The sequence below is a fragment of the Drosophila willistoni genome, chromosome 3R (genome assembly GCF_018902025.1).
Source record: "Drosophila willistoni isolate 14030-0811.24 chromosome 3R, UCI_dwil_1.1, whole genome shotgun sequence".
Taxonomy (NCBI): Eukaryota; Metazoa; Arthropoda; class Insecta; order Diptera; family Drosophilidae; genus Drosophila; species Drosophila willistoni.
In genome coordinates, this window is record NC_061086.1 from 29,078,635 (window position 1) to 29,099,694 (window position 21,060).

At 37.6% G+C, this 21,060-nt stretch overlaps 1 protein-coding gene across 4 annotated transcripts; it reads right to left on the bottom strand.

Annotated features, from left to right (window-relative positions):
- Positions 1–1,388: 1,388 nt before the first annotated feature.
- LOC6647332 (DNA-binding protein RFX2) lies at positions 1,389–20,212 on the bottom strand. 4 transcript variants are annotated; one of them, XM_023178389.2, is made up of 11 exons: positions 19,759–20,212; positions 14,862–15,499; positions 14,367–14,793; positions 4,479–4,557; positions 4,151–4,370; positions 3,911–4,078; positions 3,306–3,791; positions 2,927–3,229; positions 2,539–2,853; positions 2,110–2,478; positions 1,389–2,043 (listed from the first exon to the last, which is right to left on the bottom strand). In XM_023178389.2, exons 2-11 carry the CDS (start codon positions 15,150–15,152, stop codon positions 1,909–1,911), a joined length of 2,793 nt encoding a protein of 930 aa, XP_023034157.2. In that variant the 5' UTR covers positions 15,153–15,499; positions 19,759–20,212; the 3' UTR covers positions 1,389–1,908. The 4 variants fall into 4 exon arrangements, with proteins under 4 accessions (XP_023034157.2, XP_023034156.2, XP_023034155.2 ...); XM_023178388.2 differs by having other exon boundaries at positions 3,911–4,370; positions 14,367–14,784; XM_023178387.2 differs by having other exon boundaries at positions 1,389–2,040; positions 3,911–4,370.
- Positions 20,213–21,060: the final 848 nt, after the last annotated feature.

Below are 21,060 nucleotides of genomic sequence, written 5' to 3' on the forward strand. Positions count from 1 at the left end.
ATTTTGCTTTTCAAACAAGACGAGAAAAATGTCAATAAATAGCAAAGTATCCAATAATCCTCAATATCATAAAGCTTTAATTTAGTCTTTTTTTTTAAATTTTTTTTAAGTCTTGTTTTTATATTCAAGCTAGAATACAGTCTTTTAATCTGGATTAAAATTTTGAAAACTAAATTTCGCTAAATTTAGCATGAATTATGATCGATAGTTAGTTTTTCGATTGCTAAAGGCCCCGCAGTGGCTTAATCCGACACTGTGAAGATTCCAACTTCGACTAGCTTGTTAAAAGGATGGATTATAATTAAGATAATAATTTTCCATTAAAACCCAATTATTGAACAAAGTTTGCGTTTAAATTTCAGGACATTTTTTTTGTTTTATTTTCACATACATAAATATTTCCGATAAATTGTCGAATATTTCATAGATTTTTCTTATGCATGGCCAAAAACAAATCATTGTTAGGTAATTTCTAAAGATTTACTTTTGTTGGATCATTTCTGTATTTTTTGTTTGACTTTTTTTCTTAGCTTAATTGAGTTGAAGCCAGTTGTGCGTGGGGCTATTATTACTATTACATATATAACTCGTAGTTCTCTTATATATATATATATATATGTACATATCGTACACAGGTTGTTTCCAAAACGTTTTCAATTATCAAGCTCTGCGTTTCAATTTTCGGATGATGATGAATTCGTCGACAGCCGAATGCTTAATTAATTGTTTGTTGTGATAATATACTAAATGAAATGTGAGGGGATTTACGACTAGATAGTTTCTTATATAATATATATATATATATATATATTCTCAAATGTATTTGCTTGCTGCTTTGAGTAAATTATCTAAAAAATGGCATAAAATACTTTTGATAAGCGCCTCTCTGTGTTTAAAATACAAATATCTCTTGTATACATATATATTTATATAAATATGGTTCGGGAATTATAATAAAAAATTAGCCACTTGTAGTTAAAATATATAACTATATATTATATAGATTTTTATATTTATCTGTGGTAAATTGAGGGTGTGTGCGTGTGTTTTTTGTTTTTTTTGGGTGTAATTCGGTGTTTCATTTTAGTTTTTTGGTTTTATTTTGTAATTATTTTGCACATTTAAGGCCTGTTTGTTTTAGCTTAGCTTAGTTAAGTGGTTCCATCATTGAGCAAAGTGTTTTCGATATATGTGAGCTTAGAATTTTGTCTCTTTATAACATTCGTTTGCCTCTTTTGGCTGTAGGTGAGCGTGTTTATTATGCAGTGAGGGGTGCGCGGTACGCCCTGTGCTTTATATATCTACTACTATAGTCATTTGTTTTCGATTCTCGATTTGAAACCAGACAAAACTGATGGACTGAACATCTGTCCTCTCTCTCTTAAGGATTATAAAAAATAAACAAAAACACAAAGCATTTATATTCAGATAAGATTACAATTACTAATGCACATCCATATACTTAAACTAAATAAATGTATGTTGTATGTATGTATGTTTGTATATAATTATATATATATTATGCATACACAATCGGAACAGACAAGGCTGGCCATTAATGGTGTTACACTTGCTGTTTGGACGGTTGTTCACTTGAATGCGGGCAATCATACACAAAATTATGAGTCTGCCTAAAACCTAACTTAAACGTCTAATAAACTAACACACACACACACGCACACATTAGACACGTACACATACAAACATACATATAAACACAGGGATATTTCTTCTTCGACTAGTAAATGCAAGTTCAAAAAATCAAAAAATGTTTGCGGAAAAAACAGATTACAGACTACATAAAATACTACGAATACTCAATAATATAGCTGCGCAGCTGTAGGATCGGTAGGATCCTTTCACCATCCTCGCCCTTCCCATTCTCATGCTCATCATTCTTGTTTCTCATCATTCTTGTTTCAAACGTTTGGCCTCGTTTCCACTGCTGCCATCGACGGGATTCGAACTTCGGCCAGTCTGCTGCTCTGTTTCATTCGTAATGTAGGCGAACTGGCACTCGAACTCAAAGTCCATTTCTTTCTTCTAGGAGACAAAGAGATTCCAGATCAGTTTGGAGACTTTTAAGTGGAATTTATTAAGAGATCTTACCATACGCTCACAGATAACTGCAATGGCTGTCTTTTGCTGTGCCTCGGCTATTTTATGCTCCACCAGATAGAACATATACTCATCAAATAGCAGACGTATCAGATGAAAGCTACCAAAACTAGAAGCAGAGCGTAATGTTAAGTCCCTGATGATCATGGAACTGTAGAAACTCCATTTCAATAGAAATTGGCGGGCAGCTCGGGAATAGCTTGGTTTTCCAGTATACTCCTCCATGGCCGATTCAACAACCAATTGCAGCCAGCTGGCCCATTGTTCCAGTGAGCTTTGCTGTTGCAGGGCTGCCTTAAAGTCATTCTCTAGACGCTGAACCACAGCCGGAGCACATTGGCTTACCCAGGCAGCTTGTTCCTGTTAAAAGGAATGCAAAATTAGCTTACAAATTCTCATTAATGATTCTCTATAACCCACTTGAACATTGTGAAAGTCCACACGATTTAGATCGCTTAGCATTTGTGATATTTGTGCACCATTCTGAAGTACAGCCCGTGCCGCTTGGGCCAAATGATTGAGAGAGGTATAACGTCGCAATGTCTGACAGAAGGCCGATACAGCACTTGTCTTGATTTGTGCCAATTGCTCGGGTACACCCAGCATACTTTCGCATAGCCACAATTCCAGATTCTTGGCAAAGTTGCGTATGGCCTGGGTGAGAGCATTTGGTATAGAGCGCAGCACATCGGGTATTATGACATCGACAGTATTTTGATAGAATTGATAGTCCACCTGGTTAGAAGAGATACCGATTGGTCATTCATTTGTACTCTATTGAAAGTGAATAGTTTTTCGTTTCACCCACCTCTCGCACAAATTTTTGCACTTCTGCGCAATGGCACAATAGATACAGTTTCGCCTTGCTCAGGTATTTCTCCTCCTCGCACTCATCCAGATTATTATTATCCGTGGTACGCCAAAAGTCACGTAATAGAAATTCCACAGTGCCAAATTCCAAATTGAGTACAGCATCCAAAAATGATTCACAATGTTCACGATATAAAGCACGAAATGTGTCCACATCCTCCAAAGTTAGTTCGCTATTGAAATTGTGACTAAGCTCGATGGGCGGAAATGAGGGCAAGGCGCTGGTTCCATCGCCAATGTACTACACCAAAAAAGAGAGAGAAAAAGCAAAATTAATTAAAAGTTAACAATGAGATCAAGATAAGCTTGAATCCAACCTGAATGCATGCCTCATAGGTCTCTGGCTTAAAGCTGTGCTTCTTGGCGGTCGTGCTGCTGCTGCTGTTGCTGCTGCGATGAGAATTCGGGGTACAGACCATGCCATTGCTGCCATTGGAGGAGCCACCCAGCTGGCTGGATGCTGCAGTGCTGCTGCTAACACTCATAATCGTTCCCGAGCTGCCCGAGGAGGGGCCGTAACTGTTATGGCCATGCAACGATTTATCCTCCATGGATGATTGTTGATTCAACAGCGAGCCGGGCTTTATGCGGATGCCATAATAATGGTATTTGGAATTTCCGCGCGTGCCCAGGCGACGTGTGCGCAGGCCGGAGAACACAGAGCGTATCAGCTTCCCGAAGCTGGCTGCATTCACTGGCTCCAGTTTCTGTTCGTTGCAATGCTGCATATAATGATTATACAGAGTGGAACGTGGCAAGCTCACACCGTCTGCCGTCTCGTAGTTGCGTGACAACCATTTGATCTTAAACAAGAGAAAGCGAGATGTCAGTATGCTGTATGCTGTATCCTGCAGAGGGGCGTAAACACCATCATCCCCCTTGTTGAAATGTTAACCCCCATCCACATTTGGGGGTAACTTACCGTTGCCGAGGCAATCTTGTTGCTACTGCCCAGGGCGCTCTGCTCAGAGTCGGGTGAAGCGCCTCCACCGCCTGTGCCCAGGCTGCCACCGCTGGCCGAGTTCGTTGTCGTCGTTGAGGTGGGCGTCTGGGGCGTGCTCTGTGCCTCCTGTATGTAGGCAACCTCATGCTGCAGCGTTTCCCAAGGGTTAGTCAATGTCACTGGCATGTCAGATGGCTCCCACTCCCGCTCCCTACTCACCGTCAGGCTGTGCGGCGAGTCTCGGCTATGAGACTGCGAGGAGCCATTCAGCAGCAGGCCCTCCTCCACGGGCACCAGGTAGGGCAGCGTTGTGGAGTGGGCATTCGGCGTATTGCCCGTCGTCGTCGTCGTTGTTGGCCCATAGTTGCCAGTCGCTGTTGTCGAATAGTAAGTCTGGCCATTGCTCTGGTAATCTCCCACCGGACAAAATGGATACGTCCTACAAAAAAAACAAACAAACACACACACACAATGTGGGTTAAAATCATTTGGTCAACTGGTTTCCAAAAATCTCATATTTCCTCTCCTCTTATCACATTAAACTTACATTTGCGTCTGACTGGAATTGCTGTGATACAAATCAGAGTCCACATATTGCACTTGATAGTTCTGCTCCTGACCGGACACTGCAAGAAGGGAACAATAAACGAATTATTTTTAATAAAGTACATTAATTAAATGGCATAATTTAAACCCAAGACAATGAAAATTTTCTACGATATGAGAGCGAATCCTTAAAGAAGGGAATGCATTTGGATCTGGGTGCTTATTCTATGACTCATATACTTCCTCATGATTCCTTCGTAGATTTTGGAATGGGTTTTAGAAAATAAATTTGTTTTGCTTTCGAAAACGTCAACTCATTCTTTGATCTACAGTTTTGTTAATTGCTAAAAAGTTGTCATTCCTTGAAGCAATCTATCAATGACTTACACTTAATAGTTTATTTCTAAGTCTTAAATTTTAGAACTATAGATTTCAAAACAACTATATTATGATTTGTTGAAAATGGATATAAGGTCAACTGAACACACAAAGCTGACCATTCGAAACTACTTGAAACTGCAGTATTAAGTTGCGTCTTAAAAGTTTTTAAATTGATGGCGTGTATCAATTGATATATCCCTGTCAATCAACCTAACTTCTTAGGCTGATGAAGATTATATATGTATGTATATGGACAATTCTCCAGTGTCTAACGACATATTTGTACGATATAAAAGTAAAAACCCCTTTATCAGGCCACCTTTTTATTGGGAAAAGGGCACAACTTATAGCTTTTTATAAGTACCATAGTTTATGCAAAATTTTAAATTTGATAAGCAAGAAAATAAAAAACTAAGTAATTTGGCCGCTAAAAATACGGAAAATTACTTATCTGTGGGGTCAGAAACGTCTAGGTACTTCCATGCATTACATTATTTAAGGATTTGCTTTGAATTTACTATGATGAATCTAGAGATGGATACAAGTGACGGATTCTCATAGGGAATCGTGATCAATTATTCAAACAATTCAACCATTTTCAATCCAAGAACGATTTTTCCTTCAAATTATTCCCTCCAATGGTCGGTTTTTTTAACAAAATCATGAGCTATTAATTATGTCCATTTGACATAAATTTATATATTTTTTTCAAATAGTTAAAAGAGTTTTTGAAACTCTTGACAACAGAAACGTTAAGTATTTGCCGATTCTCAACATACTTTTTCAAGTTTATATAGTTTTTCGAGACTGTTTGATAAAAAACCAGTTTGTTTTAATTTATAGCGATGCTTTTGAATCATTTCAGGCCAGTGCTTCTGGATTTCTAAAGTCTAAGTCCAATCTCTTTTGAGGTTTCTATTTTGAGATAAAATCTCGTTTGAGGTTACTATTTTGAGGTAAGAAACTTGCTCGGGACACTGTAATTATTCTCATTTAAATCCTCAAGACTTGGTTGATATTAACACACTATAAGTTATAAGTATCTACACAGGAAAATATACAAATATTTAGATGAGTTGCCTAGAAACTTTTTTTCTATATTATTTTCAAGTGCAGAATGTAAAAGTTTTTTAAAAATCTACTTAATAATCTTGTGACCAATTTTCTTTAGATACTCGAGAGAAGTCAATTTGCTAGTAGTTGATGTCCTTTGTTTGTAAAAACTTGTGAACTGTAAAAGAGTTTGGCATTTCCTTTAGAAAGCCTTTTCACCATAATCAATTTGTCTTTTATTGATTGGACTTGGTTTTCAATGGCACTTGTTGTGGGTTGTAGATGGGAAAACATTTGCTTTTCATTTGATTTTGTTTGACATTGAAAATGGGGCACTTGACACACACACACACACACACACATGGACGAGTTTGGAACAATTAAAATTCGAAGTAGATGCACAATATTTACCACCGCAATAGGACAAATTGTTGTGTCGTCGATGGTGATGGTGATACATTGTTGAGGTCGAGGAAGCTGCTGCTGCTGCTGCAGCTGAAGTAGCCGATGCAGTTAGACAGCTGGTGGCGCCACCAGAGGACGATGTGGAGGACACCGACAGGGAGGAGTAGTTGCTGTAGTTGGCAGCAGCAGCAGCAGCGGCGGCAGCAGCACTTGCGTTTGCCACAAATGTCTGATGGTGGTGATGATGATGATGGTGATGTAGTTGCAGTTGCAATTGGGCGGGCGCCGGAGGAGGTTGCGTGGTTGCCTGGCTGGGAATGGCTTCCGGTGGCAGTCCAGTAGTGGCCACTGTTAGTGGGAACTGTTGCTGGCGATGCTGCGACAGTTTACAGCGACACTTCTCGAGAAGATTTGTATAGACGGTGGCTGCGGCACTTATTGTTGCTGGCGGAGGCGGCGGCGGCGGCGTTGGATGCGGTGGCGGTGGTGGGGTTGGTGGTTTGGACTCTAGTTCAAGCTGATGATGATTGTGATGCAGGTGATACTGTTGCTGTTGTTGGTAAGGTTGAAGTTGCTGCTGATGTTGTTGATGCTGATGGTGACGCGTCTGGCAGTCAAAGCCGTATCGCGAATGCATTCGTTTGACTTTGAAATGTTGCGCGGGGAGGTGGCAACCACCAGTGCCAGTGAAAGTTTGTACGGGTCTTGCTCCACCGGACTATATCTCAGATATCTTGCAGATTGTGCCCCAATGGAGCCACCAGTGTTTGTCGTATCAGTGGCAGAAGGAACGGCCGTTGTAACCACATGCGGATGGCGGGGTATGTAAACCGAGACGCGACCTGATTGCTACCTGGCTGCTGGCTGCTGGTTGCTTTGGGCAACTGCCCAACTACTGCCCAGTCTAGTCGAGAGGAAACACGGTAGTGAGGGACCAAAACGAACTTGACGCTGCTGAGATTGAAAGCGAAAGCGAAAGTTTGCCCTGTGCGCGTTTTGCTGGGCGGCAGCAGGTGGCAATGGCAATGGGGCGGGCGGTGGTGGGGTGGTGTTTCGAATGTCGGATGATAGCGTCGTGGAAACGGAGCAACCAGTACGTACGAACGGTAGAATTACAACTGAATCCAAAATCAAATGTTATCCTAGCAATATGCCTCCGAAAATAATGAGGACGACGACAGCGGCGGCGGCAGCAGCGACGCAGCAACGAATTAAATTACAACAACGGCGGCAACGGCGGCGGCCTGCGGTGGATGAGTGGGTGGGAGTGGGAGTGGAGGTGGATGTGCTCTGGATGCTGCTTACCCATCAACTGCCTGCCAACGACGCGACGCGGGGTAGCCATGTTGTCGCGTCGCCGTAGCAAGTAATCTAACCCAAACCCCTCTAAAAAAAACAAACGAAAATAAAAGGTAACGCAACGCAACTAAAGGACGAGGCACAGGCAGTAGTAGTAACTGGCATCCCCCGTCGTTTTATTTTTCAAACGATGCCAGCTAATTCCGGGCTCAAAGTCGCATTTTCTCGGATCTGTACAAGTGGCAGTCCGGCATGAGATGCGAGCGAGATGGCAACAGCACCAGAACCGGGACGTCAAGGCAACGCAGCCAATCAGGCGCCACCCTTCGACCCAGCCACACTCCCAGTCAATGGTGGTTGCTAGGCTGTTTTTTTCTCTCGCTCTCTCTCTCTCTCTCTCTCTCTCGGCTATAGTCGGCAACGTTTTTGGTTCTCTGGCACTTGGCACTCTCCTGCTCTCCACAGCTAACCACCCCAAAATATCCCGGATGCTGTACTTTGGTCCTGGCCAACCAAATCGTTTGCTGCCGGCACGCGCCATCGTTCCCTCGGATAATTGTGTGAGTGTGTATGTGTGTGTGTGTGTGTGTGTATCTCCCGTTGGAGTTTTATTCCGATTTGGGGTTTGGGGGGGGAGGGCCATCCACCTGCTTCAAATTTTTGCGTATGAACAAGTCTATGGAATTTTTTACATATTTTTTCACGTGGCCATTACATTTACGTCTCCACATTTATTCATCATATCCTAGATTGGACTCGGAAATATTTGTCATATTAATTTTGCCCATTCTGTGGGGCTCCTTCCTCCTCCTGGGGAATGCAGTTGTGCACATCTGTGGTAAGGTCAAGCTGTGTGGCTGCATCTCTGTGACTCTTCAGTGCCATGTGGTGTGGGGTTTTTATGTGGTCAGGCGCGCTCACATGTAACTATAATCAGGCAAGAGCCAGTTCCCGCAGGGCAGCAAAGGTATCCAAGGGCTTTAGTTGAAACCGCAGCACAGCAACTGACTTTATAGTTTCCAACTTGCAAAAAGTAAAACATATTTCTCTCAAGTTCCTAAGAAGACCGCCGCAGGTTATGTACTTAGCCAACGAGCAGGTTTCAACAATATTTTAACATTAATTCAATTTAATAAAGATTTATTCCCAACATGTTCTCTTAAAGAGTCCAACAAAAGACTCAGCAACAAGTATTACTTGATTACATGATGGTAAATTGAAATGTTGAAATTTTAAATGGAATAACTAAGCTCGATACCCTCAAGTTGCAACACTATATAAAGATTTTTTTACTGAAGATTATAACCAATAAAAAAACTTCATTTCGAAGTGGCTCTACGTGGATCAACAATATAATGGGATGATTTAAACCTATTAGCAGATAAATGAAATTTCAATAACTTTTTCTTATTTATTTAAAAGAGAATTGGAAATGAAAGAGTTAACTTTGATAGCTGTACCCCTAAAGTATGCAATAAACAGTTACAAATTACGCTTTTTAAACCATATGAAGAAACTTTTAATTGAAAAAATAATCCTCAAAGCAAAAACTGTTTCTAGAAAATTTTGAATTTACAAGGCACACGAAAAGTTTTAAGTCTGTTGAAAGCAATGAACACTTTTATAGATTATTGCATGCTTTAAGGGGCAACGTTTCTGTAAATTCATAACCATCGGCCGATGAATTTAATAGGAGTAATCCAAGGTTCTTCTTAAATGAATTTATTGCCATAGAATAATTCAATTTCATATAAATATAAAGAGCATAAGGACCTTTAAGAACAAAAGAATGTTCTATGCTAAAGATTTTGGATGTTTTATAGACTAAATATGGCTTCAGCTAAACCCAAAATCAAATATATATAAATATAGATAGCTACAGAACTGAGATAAATATACCAAATACTCATAAAGTAGATAGAAAAGCATGTATAATACATCGATACGATTATAATCAAATTTATCCTAAAAATTAAAGCAAACAACATATAAGAAACATCATTAAGTCGAATTAAATGTCATTTTTAATCCCTAATAGATTCAGAATCTTTATAAGATAATGAAAGCGAGACAATTCTTTTGGAAAATATAAAATTTATTTGTTCAAGTTACTAAAAAATATCCAAATCTGCTTTATGTTACCTCTAAGGTAATACAGTCAAATAGTTTCTCTATGAATCTCTTTTTACTTTAAAGTTTTTTTTTAGCTTTTTTTTAGTTGTTAACTATTTGAACTTAAAGTGCTTTTCGATTGGTTTAACAACCTTTGGATACTAATTAAGATGTAGATCATTCAAAAAGATTACTCTTTCTACCTTTATATTAACATTAAATAAGAAAAATAAATTTGTATCTTTCATCTTTAGTTATGAATAGAGTTGTAAAATGTATTGTATATTAAGTATTATCAAGTTTTCTTTAGTTGGCCTAATCTCAAACATTTGTGCAGATTCTCAGGGATAGAATGCTCAAATAACCGAGCAACCACACAGAAGACTCCATCCCCACTTCACCCCACAAGGAGAGGGTCCACCTCTTGGAATAAATCAACGTAAAATGCTAACCAAATTTGATGCATGCCATGGAAAATGGGTGAAAGTTTTCAACCTTAGACGAAAATAAATTGTCAGGATAACCGACAAGTGCAGCAAAATAAGGGACAACCTTTGTTGTTGTTTGTATTGTCAATTGGTCAGATCTAAGAGATAGAGAGGGACGAGATACAGAGAGGGAGATGGGTGAGCAGAGAATGACATCAGCTTATCTGGGCTAAAGTCTCGAGTGCATTGTAAACAAAGTTAACCTTCCTCCACTTCAGCTCACCCCCTCATAATGTTTTGTGGTGTTGATTTTGTTTAACGATAAACGTCTTTCTATCGTTTACATCAAATCTTGATTTACACTAAAATGTTTTTCATTTCTTTTTGGTCTATTTGCACAATTAATAGAAGCCCAACATATGCTCATTTTCCCCTGTACTGCGCAATCAAATCGAAAAAGTTTCCATCCACCTCAAAAACTAGTTAATTGGAACTGGAAACTGGTATGGATTCCTTTTCGTATTCCACTTATTTCTATTTTTGTACTTTTTTTTTTTTTAGTTGCTGTCGTCGTTATTAAATTTTTAAGCTTTTCTGCCTCGTCAATTTGATGAGGACCTAACAAATCCGTATCAATTGAAATATTCTATACACATATTCTAAGAGAGAGCGAGGGTGGACACGGCATGGAGTGTACTTTTTGGCAAGGGCAAAATGTAAATCACAACGATATTGGTATACCCTTTTAAAAATAATCCTTCGTTAAAAGCCACTACAAAGGACTTGACTGGAAAAGCTTCTCGTTCTTAAATCTAAAAATTGATATAGAGAAATAAAATTGAGTTCTTTCATGAACATTTTTTAAGGACAAAGCGTTTAATCAAATCAATATGCTCTGTATCAGATGGCTAAGCATTTAAAGCAGTACACTTGAAAAAAAATAGACTAGAATATGATGTAAATCATTTAATTCTACCTCAATAAGAAGACATAAGAGAGACTTTTTTCGATTGGTAACCATGTTTAAGATCTCTGATACGTTTTTGGATATTATAATAATATTTTTGAACTACATACTTTGATCAGAATGTTTAGTTAAGATGCTAAGATTAAAGAGATTTCATAAAGTTCGACATTTAAAGAGATTTAAAAGCTAATTTCGTCTGAGTTAAAGAATAAGATAAAAAACTTTTTTTTGACTTTCCATGAAAATGAAAGTTCTAAATCTTTCGTTCAGTTGTTCTTGAGGTTTTTCAAATTGATCCAAAAAGGCCCTTAATTTATATATAAACTTAAATAAATCATAGCTTAAGGCCTAGTAGCTATAGCTAGTAAGAAGATTGGCTTTAATTTACAATCACTGCCCTACCACATTATAAATAAATAAATCAAAATCTTAAAACAAGTAAGTTTGTTTTTTAAACCAAAAATTGAATTTGTATTGAAAATATTCAGTCCTGGTTTCATTTTCAAATAAATTTCTCTTCCTTGCTTCTGTTTCGAAATAAATTTGTCCCCTTGATGTGATAAAAAATTTTTTTTAGACACAAAAATTGCAATTTTAGTTCTCAAATCGAAAAAGGCTTTTGCAAACAGTTAAGAAATTCCTAAAAATTTTAAGGAATTCCTGTGAAGTATTTTATAAAAGGATTTCCTGTCTAATTTGACTAATAAAATGTTGAAAATTCTGTATTTTTTTCTCCAAGTGTATTAATACGCAGCGGGCGGTTATTAGAGAGCTGTTGCGTCTAGTCAACAAAATGCTTCTGTCCAAAAGAGTCTTCATATTGTCATCCCCCTGCCCTGTCCTGTTATGGTCCTGTCCCTAGTTCAAACCTCTCAATTTGTTGTGATTACCCCGATGTCTGTCTGTCTACCTATACATATGTAGCTACATAGTAGAAATTTTGCTATTTACCCTCGACTGGTGGTGGTAATTTGTGCGCTAATAAAATCAAGTATCATGGGCAAACATTCGACCCTTCCGCTGATGACGGCGGCATCAATGTCTCTGATCTCCAGGAGAGAGATATAATAATAATAGATAGTGCTCACCAAGTGTAATCTCGATTAGTTCATTGTTTGGCACTGGAGTGGAATATAATAATTATGTGTGTACGAGATATCACTGTCCTTCCCCCATCCCCCTCCTCCTCCTCATCATCACCATCATCCAGACTTATTCTCTGTCATCTCCCAGCTGCACTTTGCTACACTTTTTGTTACTTTTGCTTTTGCACGTGCCACAAACTGGTGTGGCACATTGGCCGTGTTTCTCCCCTCCCATCTCCTGATGCACAGGTAAGCTTGTCTACTAGCATTATCCCACAACGGGGTGTGCCTCTACCCCCTCTCTCTCTTCCTCTTTTGCTGTATCTCTTTGGGTAGAGCGTGCGCTTCGTTTTTCAAATTAAGTCCTTTTAATTGTGATATCAAGGCAAACGTTTAAAACTTGCCCGGATTTTAAGCTGGTTCTGGTTCCCTAACCCTCCTCACACTCTGTCTGAAAACCCCGGGGGAGGACCAACCTGGTTGTTGATACTGTCATTAATGCTTGTTTACTATGCCGCGACTTTTGCCGTTTTATTGTTTGTTTGCTCTTGGTTTCCGCTTTGATTTCACACGCTGCAAGGTGCAGGGGCAGGTCCTGATACGGATGACGCGAAATTTCTGTTTCCGCTTTTTGTGTCTGTTTCATCTCCCATTTTCTTTTCATTTTTTTTTTGTTTGGTGGCATTTCCGCGCATATGGAGTTATAGAAAAAGAATAATACGATGCCAATCTTTTTTTTTGGCTTTTCCATTCAGATTTGTTTTAATTAAAAAAGTTGTCAAACAATCAGCTACCAGAAAATATGTTTTTTATGTCACAATTTTCAATCTTTTTAAACTGTTTGCAATTAAACGATGATTTTTTTTGGGATTCTCAGTTATAAAAGAGATTAAAATGCACAGAAAGGTTAATTTTGGGCGCATAAAAACGGAGTAGAAACGTAAAGATCGCAGTTTTTGAAGAATTACAAGTTGGATTTGTAACAATAAAATGAATCGATAAATAATCTAAAAGTTAAGGAAACGTTTTTAACTCTAAACATATTAGATAAGCTTCGTTTTTCGTTACTTTAATATTCTTAATAAAGCCCAATTATATTAAATAAATGGAATCAGAAATGATATACGAAAAAGTCAAAAACTTTAAACTTTATAATATGTAAGATAAGATCTTGAGATACCACATTCTTAAGCGTTTTTATAGAAGATCAAATTTATAAGTATTTTTAAGTAAATTAATATCAATGAATTGACAATGATTAAAAAAGTGTTTAAAAAAGAAAAGTTCATAAAGCTATGGGGAATTGTATCTGCTTATTAGATCACTATTAATTATGTTTGGAAATGTCTAGAAGGTTTAACCTGAACTATTTTCAATGTAAATAATAATAACTTTATTAAATTTTGCTCAATTTTTATGTAAATCTATATAAAACAATTAGGGAAAATACTCTAAACATTCATATTTTTAAAGAACACACGATATAAAAGGGTGTCTTCTAAAAGAAAATCCATTTCAGTTTGTAACTTTTAACTAGATCTAATCTTTTCAAAATAGTTTATAATAAGCTAAATGAAATATGAAGGGGGAAAATTAACTTTTTTGGATAATTATGTTTAGGATAATCGTTCTGGTATATCAAAGTCTTACTAGTTTGGCATAAATCTCGCTTTTGGGTGGAGGAAATATACTTATTTGCTCCTGAGGATCTCCCACTGAGTAAATGAAAAGGTAAATAGACAGTGCCTTTAAAAACTTACTACTCTTTAAACCTGTTTACCAAACTTAATAAGGTAATTATAGATTAATCTGCTGATTTTGATAAAAAACAAAAACTAAAATGTAACTGCTAAAACTATAGCTACCAAATCCTTCTTTTTTCATATCTCATATCTTGAAGTAATATCTTTTGAAATGTAAAAATAAAGTCTTAACACAAATTAACCAAATTCTAACTAAATGATGTCAGTTATCTTGCGATTATGGTTTATTTGACTCAATTTATATTCTAATTATCCCCGAAGAAGGTGTTATATGGTAGAACTTTTCATACAGTTGATAAAAATTTCAATGGAATATCAAATTGCTAGATATTTCTAATGAAAAGTTGTGTAATAAATAAATTGTCTCGTTGGTGTTGCATAATTGTGATAACTTACCCGTTACGGTTATAAAGGGTGTCCCATCCTCATCCTCCGCTGTCTGGACCACAGTCACCTGGCCATTGGCCACTTGTTGAGCCAGATCGACGCCATCTTTGATTGCACTTAGATTGGACATGGTGTGAATGGTGGCAGTGCCGGCTGATTCAGTGGTTGTTATGGTGCCAGCACCATTGCTGTTGTTACTGTTGACAACATGGCCATGGATGTGTGCCGCCTCATTGCTGGAATCACCGGCATCCATGGGCAGGACGACACGTATTACCTCCAGTTGCTGTTCGGTTGTGTTTGCTGTTGGTGTGGCTGCTGCTACTGCTTCTGCTCCAGCTCCGGTTCCAGCGACAACTACACTTGTTGTGGCCGTTCTGCTATCATCATCGATTATCCCGGCGCTGTTTAGTTTCTTCTGCAAAAGCTGGGAATTCTGCAATTATTATGGGAGATCAAACTTGGCTTGGTTTGCTTGATTGCGAGTCAATCGTTTGTGCATACCTGTGTCATAACATCCTCCAGTGTGGCTGCCACAACGACACCATCTTCGGTGCAGAACTCAAACTCCTCGGCATGTGTTGTGTTGGTGGTGGTGGCAGCGTTGGTGGTGCTGCTGGGTGGCGATGTGGGGGCATTTTCCACTTCCACAGTAAGGATATCGGAGCTCTGATGATGCTCCTCCTCGTCCCTTGAAGTGGCATCCACAACAACTGTGTCAATTGTGGCATTGGCGGCCACAGCAGAGCGTGTCGAGATGATAAACTGACGTTGGGGCGCCAGGCGTGTGCTCATTTGCCTAATTTTTTGTATATCCTTTCGTTTGATCTATATAGACTATGACTATATGATGGTAGATTAATTTCTTTGATATATATAAATATATATTTCTTAGCAATTTGTCTTTTTTTTTTCTGTTTGTTTTGTTGGTTTTAAAGGCGTTAAGTTTCGTTTGGTTTGTTCCTCTTCGTTTTTTGTTTGTTGCAAAATTCGTTGACTAGTTAAGTTAGTTAAGTTACTTAGTTAGTTATGCTCTACTAGTTAGCTCTCTTTCGTTCTCTCTCTCTCTAATCCTCTTGAGGTTTAAGGCAATGTCGGTGCTTAGGTTCAGTTTAGTTTCCATTTATGTATCTTTAGTTTAGCTGCAAGCAAAAGGAAAGTGAAAGTAAAAGTAATAATAATGTGACAAATATATATTTTAGCATCTCTCCTTCCCTATTTCCTGATTCTGTCCCACCCTACTCTACTCTCTTGTCTCCTTCCTTTTTTCTATTTATATTGTTGGTGTCTTTTGTTGCCTGTTTCTTTTTTTTCCTCTTTTTTGTGGTGGGAGGGGGGTTTGTGCGTTTCCGCTAGGGCGTTGCTATGAAATTAAACTTTTTCGCAGGTATTTCTTATTACTTTGATTTTCCTCCGTTTCCTTTGTTCTCTGCGCAGCAGCAGCAGCAACATCATCTAAAGTAGCAGAACAACAAGAATATGTCTACATATAAACGATGAAGACGACGAAGACGACATTCATTCATTTATTTATTTATTTCTTTTTCGGCAGCCATTTTGTTTATGGCCTCAATCTCATGGCACTTGAGTTTACAAAGTTTCAAGTTGATTTTTTGTTATGCCAATTACTCAGAATATATAAATTGCAAACACCTAATTGCAAACACCTAGAATATATAATTTATGTATGTATATATTAAAATTCTCTAACAATTTGAAGAAGTTTCTACTCCTCATGGGAATACTTTCATTAATTGATTCTAGGAAATCATTGTGTGGGCACTTTTTGTTCACTTAATGCTAAACTCATTATTTCTAGTTAAGGGACCAGCAATTTCTATCTTAATTAATTAATTAAAATAGCTCTTGTTGTATGAAATTTTGTTGATATACCTAATTAAAAGTTCTTTAATTTTAGCTTTTTTCAAGTATTTTTAAAAAAGTTTGTATATTATTTTTTGTTACGATTTAATTAGTATTTTGTTTTTAATTGAAAGTTTTTATAATTTGCTTCTCTCTTGTCACACACACACGCACACACAAATACACACACAGGACGCTTTGAGCGATGCACTTGTTCACTGGGCAACCGGCTCAAAGTAAATAATGTTTTACGGAAATGCCGCTGGCAACGCCAACTCCAACGTCCATCTCGAAAAGGGTATCCAAACAAAATGATGATGATGGTTGATGGTGTTGGTTGTGGGGCGCCGATAGGACACCACCGACCCGGCATACGTCATGTAAGTTGAGTCGAAGTCATAGTTGTTGTTTATAAACAATAAACGAACTCAGTCCAGTTGCATTTCAAGCATATGGATTGCTCGGGGGAAAAAGGGTCGTTACCTCTGTCTCCGTCTCCGTCTTCGTTGGAGGGGGAGTGTGACGAATCCGGGAGTTGCTGAAGGTGGAGGATTGAATGATTGAATGGGTTGTGCGTTGTCCCAAACGGAAATGCAAAGTGTTTGGAAGTGCACAAATCAAACAAAAATGCGCGCGAGGCGGCGAAGCTCATAAATTTGACGCGTGAAAAGTGCAGCTTTTAGGGTTAGTTGACAGGTGAGTGGGTGTACTTCCCCACACACAAACACACGTAAGACTTTTTACACCTGCACACCCACACAAACACATACATATATATACGGGTAGTTAAGTAACTAAGGACGCGCAATGGAAAATTTATTGATCAAATAAGGTTTTTTAGCATTTCCATGTTTGTTTGTATTTGGTTTTTTTTTTGTCGTTTACAACATTTTATTGTAGTTTTTTTTCTATGTTTTTATTTGCAGTTCACTCCCGATTTTGATTATATCTGTTGGGTTTTTTTTCTACAATTTTACCTACGCGTTTTAATTTCCATTTATTTTCTTCTTTTTGGTTTTTCTTTAGCCGTTTTGCCTTTTGCCTACTTCGAGCGTAAATATGCAACTACAGCAAAGGAAATGTTGTTCAACAATATTTTAGGCTAAAGGGGCAAACTGGCGGAGTCTATATAGGGGGTTGGTTATTTTAGGTTTTTGGTAATAGGGAATTGCCCAGAATGCGCATACACACACACACACACACATACAATTCGTCAGTTGTGGTTGAATTGCATTCACCTGGCCAGAACGAGATGGATATGCATTCAAATTTGAATTTGAGAGTATCTACTTTTTCCATACACATTATATATAAGTATATTTGTTTACAATGTGTGTGTGTGTGTGTGGACTTAATGGTCACTTAGAATGGGAGTGGGTGTAGGGTAGTCCGTCTCTGGCTTGCATTCCATATGGCAGTGACACCTTTTTTCAAGTAAAATTCCCCACCATCATCGATCCCTTTAAACAAACATGTACATCTCCTCTCTGTGGCAGCTGTGTCACCCTCCGAAGAAAACTATACTTGGCCCTTTTTAACGGTTTCTATCAATAATTGATTGGCATTAGTTTATATCCATGTAAATAAGGTAAAAGAAAGTTTTTAATTCTTGAAAAGTCTAACGAATTGAATGAATTTATATCTGTTAAAAGAAGCAAAAGAATAGGTAATAAACTATCTCATGGATACATTAATAATCTATCTCAAAAGAATTAAATGTCTGAAAATTATGGGATAACCATCTTTTTTATAGTGATTTTTTAAAAAAGTTTTAAGAAATAATCTTTTTAAATTGATTTTTTTCCAAATTGTGAAATAATTTCATGTAGGATAAAAATACCCAAAACTAAAAGATTCTGGGTAATTAAAAGTACTTAACCATATAGATTATTAATTAAGAATAACTTTCCATAGTATAAGAAGAATGAAAAATGATTTGCTCTTGAATAGAAAATCAATAAAAATAACTAGATCTGGATGGATAATCCAGATAATCACGTTCCTGGTGATTGATTGAACAAATAATTAAACTTTTACGAATTCTAAGGAAAATATGTCATTAAAATACATACAAATGTTTTTAAAATATATTTAATCATCGTATTTTCTAGAATACATTTTACTTTTGTCAGTTTTTGTGTTTGTTTATATTAAAAAAAAATGGTCAAAGAGTTAATTAAAACGCATTTTGAGCTCTTGAAGAACTTTTAGCGGATGATTTTGGTAAAAATCTATGAAGAAAAACTAATGGTGCATTTTAATTTTATGATGCTTAGACATCAAAATTTCGGGAATGAGGAAAGCTTTTTTAGAATCAAATAAAAAAATTATAAAGAAAGATTTTACGACCGTTTGACCGTCGGACATTAGTTGATTTTCTACAAGAATTTAGCTTAAGCTCTGACACTTGTTTATGTTCTCCTTGAAAGTGGGAAAGCTATAATGAATATTGATTGGATATAACTCCTACCGATTACCCTTAAGGCTGGGGCTTAATATGGTTAGATGGTTAGTTTTTAGTTCAAGTTTCTGGGTAGGAGTAGTGAACTTATGGTATGTAATCCAGCTGACGCTTTGAGAAATTATTTGAAATATTTTACATATATTGATATTGACATTCATAACAATCAGTCATCGGTGAAGATGATGGCGAGCGCCGTTCGCCCTTTGGCATGCGCTACATGTCCCTTTCAGTGTCCCTGCCTTTTTCTCGAGGACGCAGGAGCAGGAATCAGTGAAGCAAAACGCAATGCGAGAAGGAGGCAGCAAAGCGGAAATGTATACGTTCGGAAAGATGCTTGTTTTACACCTGGCGGACACATCGAATCGACAGACAACTCGACGGTAATGTGCAACCGGCCGTGCTCTGCCAGCAAAAAGGACCAGGCCGGGTGGCACATGTGCGTCCTGCTGCTGCTGCTGCCACTGCCATCGTACCTGCCTATGCCACCTGACTGTAGAGAGGGGTTAGGAAGTGGAATTTGAGGTAGGAGGTTGGGGGTTGGTTTGCTGCGACCGCGACAAGGACTCGACTTAATTGCCTCTAAATGTCTGCCAGAGAGCGAGAGAGAGACTTGCGAGAAAGTCGAAATGAAAATGAGGCAAAACCGCGAGCGGGTGTCTAATTTTCTCATTTTCCCGTTCAGTGAAAATTCGTTGATTACGTTTCCAAGTTCAAGTTGAGAAGCTTATAAAATGAGAAAAGTTATCCTGCTTTTGATCTTTTAAATTTGAGTACCTGCCCTAATCCGAAATGAGATAAAAAGTTACATTAAAAGTATCAAATTTGTATATATACATACATATATAGTCTTATTCAGCTTGAGTCAAGCAAGTGCAAAGACATTAAATTTGTCGTATTGCCTTCTAATTAGACATTAAGCACCTGAATCTTGATGCGAACTAGTGTCCTAGTGTAGGGTACGACTTATTCGGACAAGGATTGAGTTCTGCGATTGCACTTCATGGCGAAACTTGAAAAGTTCTTGCTTAGAGGGACACGCAGATTGGGCTCTTCGCTTCTCCTTCCAGAACTTACCATATCAAATGCGTAGTTTTAGACAGGTCTATGATGCAAGCTCTCCCTTGGCCCGATGATTCCTTTAGCCAGATCCACATTGATGATGTTGATTATGTTCATAAATCAAACTTGTACGTTTTTGCTTTAGGTTGTGAAATATGAGAAATCTGGAAACGTTTCCTGATTTAGGCTCCGGGATATGTGAGGGCGTAGGAAAAACTGTATAACGGTGCAAAAATTGGACCGGAAGGTCCAAACAAAAGGTTGTCTTGACAACCAACAAGCAAAACAAAAACAAAGCACAGATGTGTGGATGTGGGTGCAGGTGTCGCCAGTGGGTACCTCTTCATATTGGTTTGTGGCTCTTTCTATTCAACTGGACAATCAGTTTAATCATGCTGGGGCAATTTATTGTAATGTAGCCGCCTGCAAGTTGTTACACGGTCTATAGGAATTATTGTTATTGTTTTTGCACGATATTACTAGTGTTGGTTAACATTGTTTTTATCGCAAATGAGTTACCAGGCTCGAAATGAGTTAACATACACTGATAAATTTTCTAACAGAGTGTCTCAATTTGATACTGTTAACTAACAGCCAAACGCGCCGTTAGTTTTGAATTTTAAATAAATATATTCAGAAAAATAATATTTAAGAATAAGTGTACCAATTAGATGCAGAAATGATTAAAAAATAATCAGATTATTAAAAAATATTAAACTCTATTAACGTGGAAATTTTCAATCAAAACAATTTCATAATTTTAGGATGTTACTTAGCTATAACTGTTATAACTGTATAACTGTTATATTTAACAAGGTAAACTGATCAACACTGACACCCAATTGGCGCGCATTTTGAATTTCAAAACAACTCAAAATGCGTAATATATATAAAATATTTACTGCTAACACCATTCCTTAAATAATTAGAATTTCCAATGGCATTTACTAATGAAGCAAATATTTCTAGAATGCACGTTTCTATGACGATCACTCATAGTCAATAGCCCCCTCCTGTATTAATATAATGCAATTTCCGTGAAAAAAAAGGCACTCATAAAAACGTGATCAATCAGTTGTGCATTGCTTACTAATTAATTTGTTGCGAATTGTAATTTTCACACTTGACCGGTAATAGTTGCAAAAACTACAACAAATATTACAACACCAACAACAACAACAACAACTACACGAATGAAGCAATAAAAGTGGTAAGCTCTAATGTGTTTCGTTGTTTTTGCTGTTTGGTTTAGTTTTGTTTTTGTTTTTGTTTCTTAATTAACCACACAGGTGGGCACACGTGTTGCACATTAGCCTG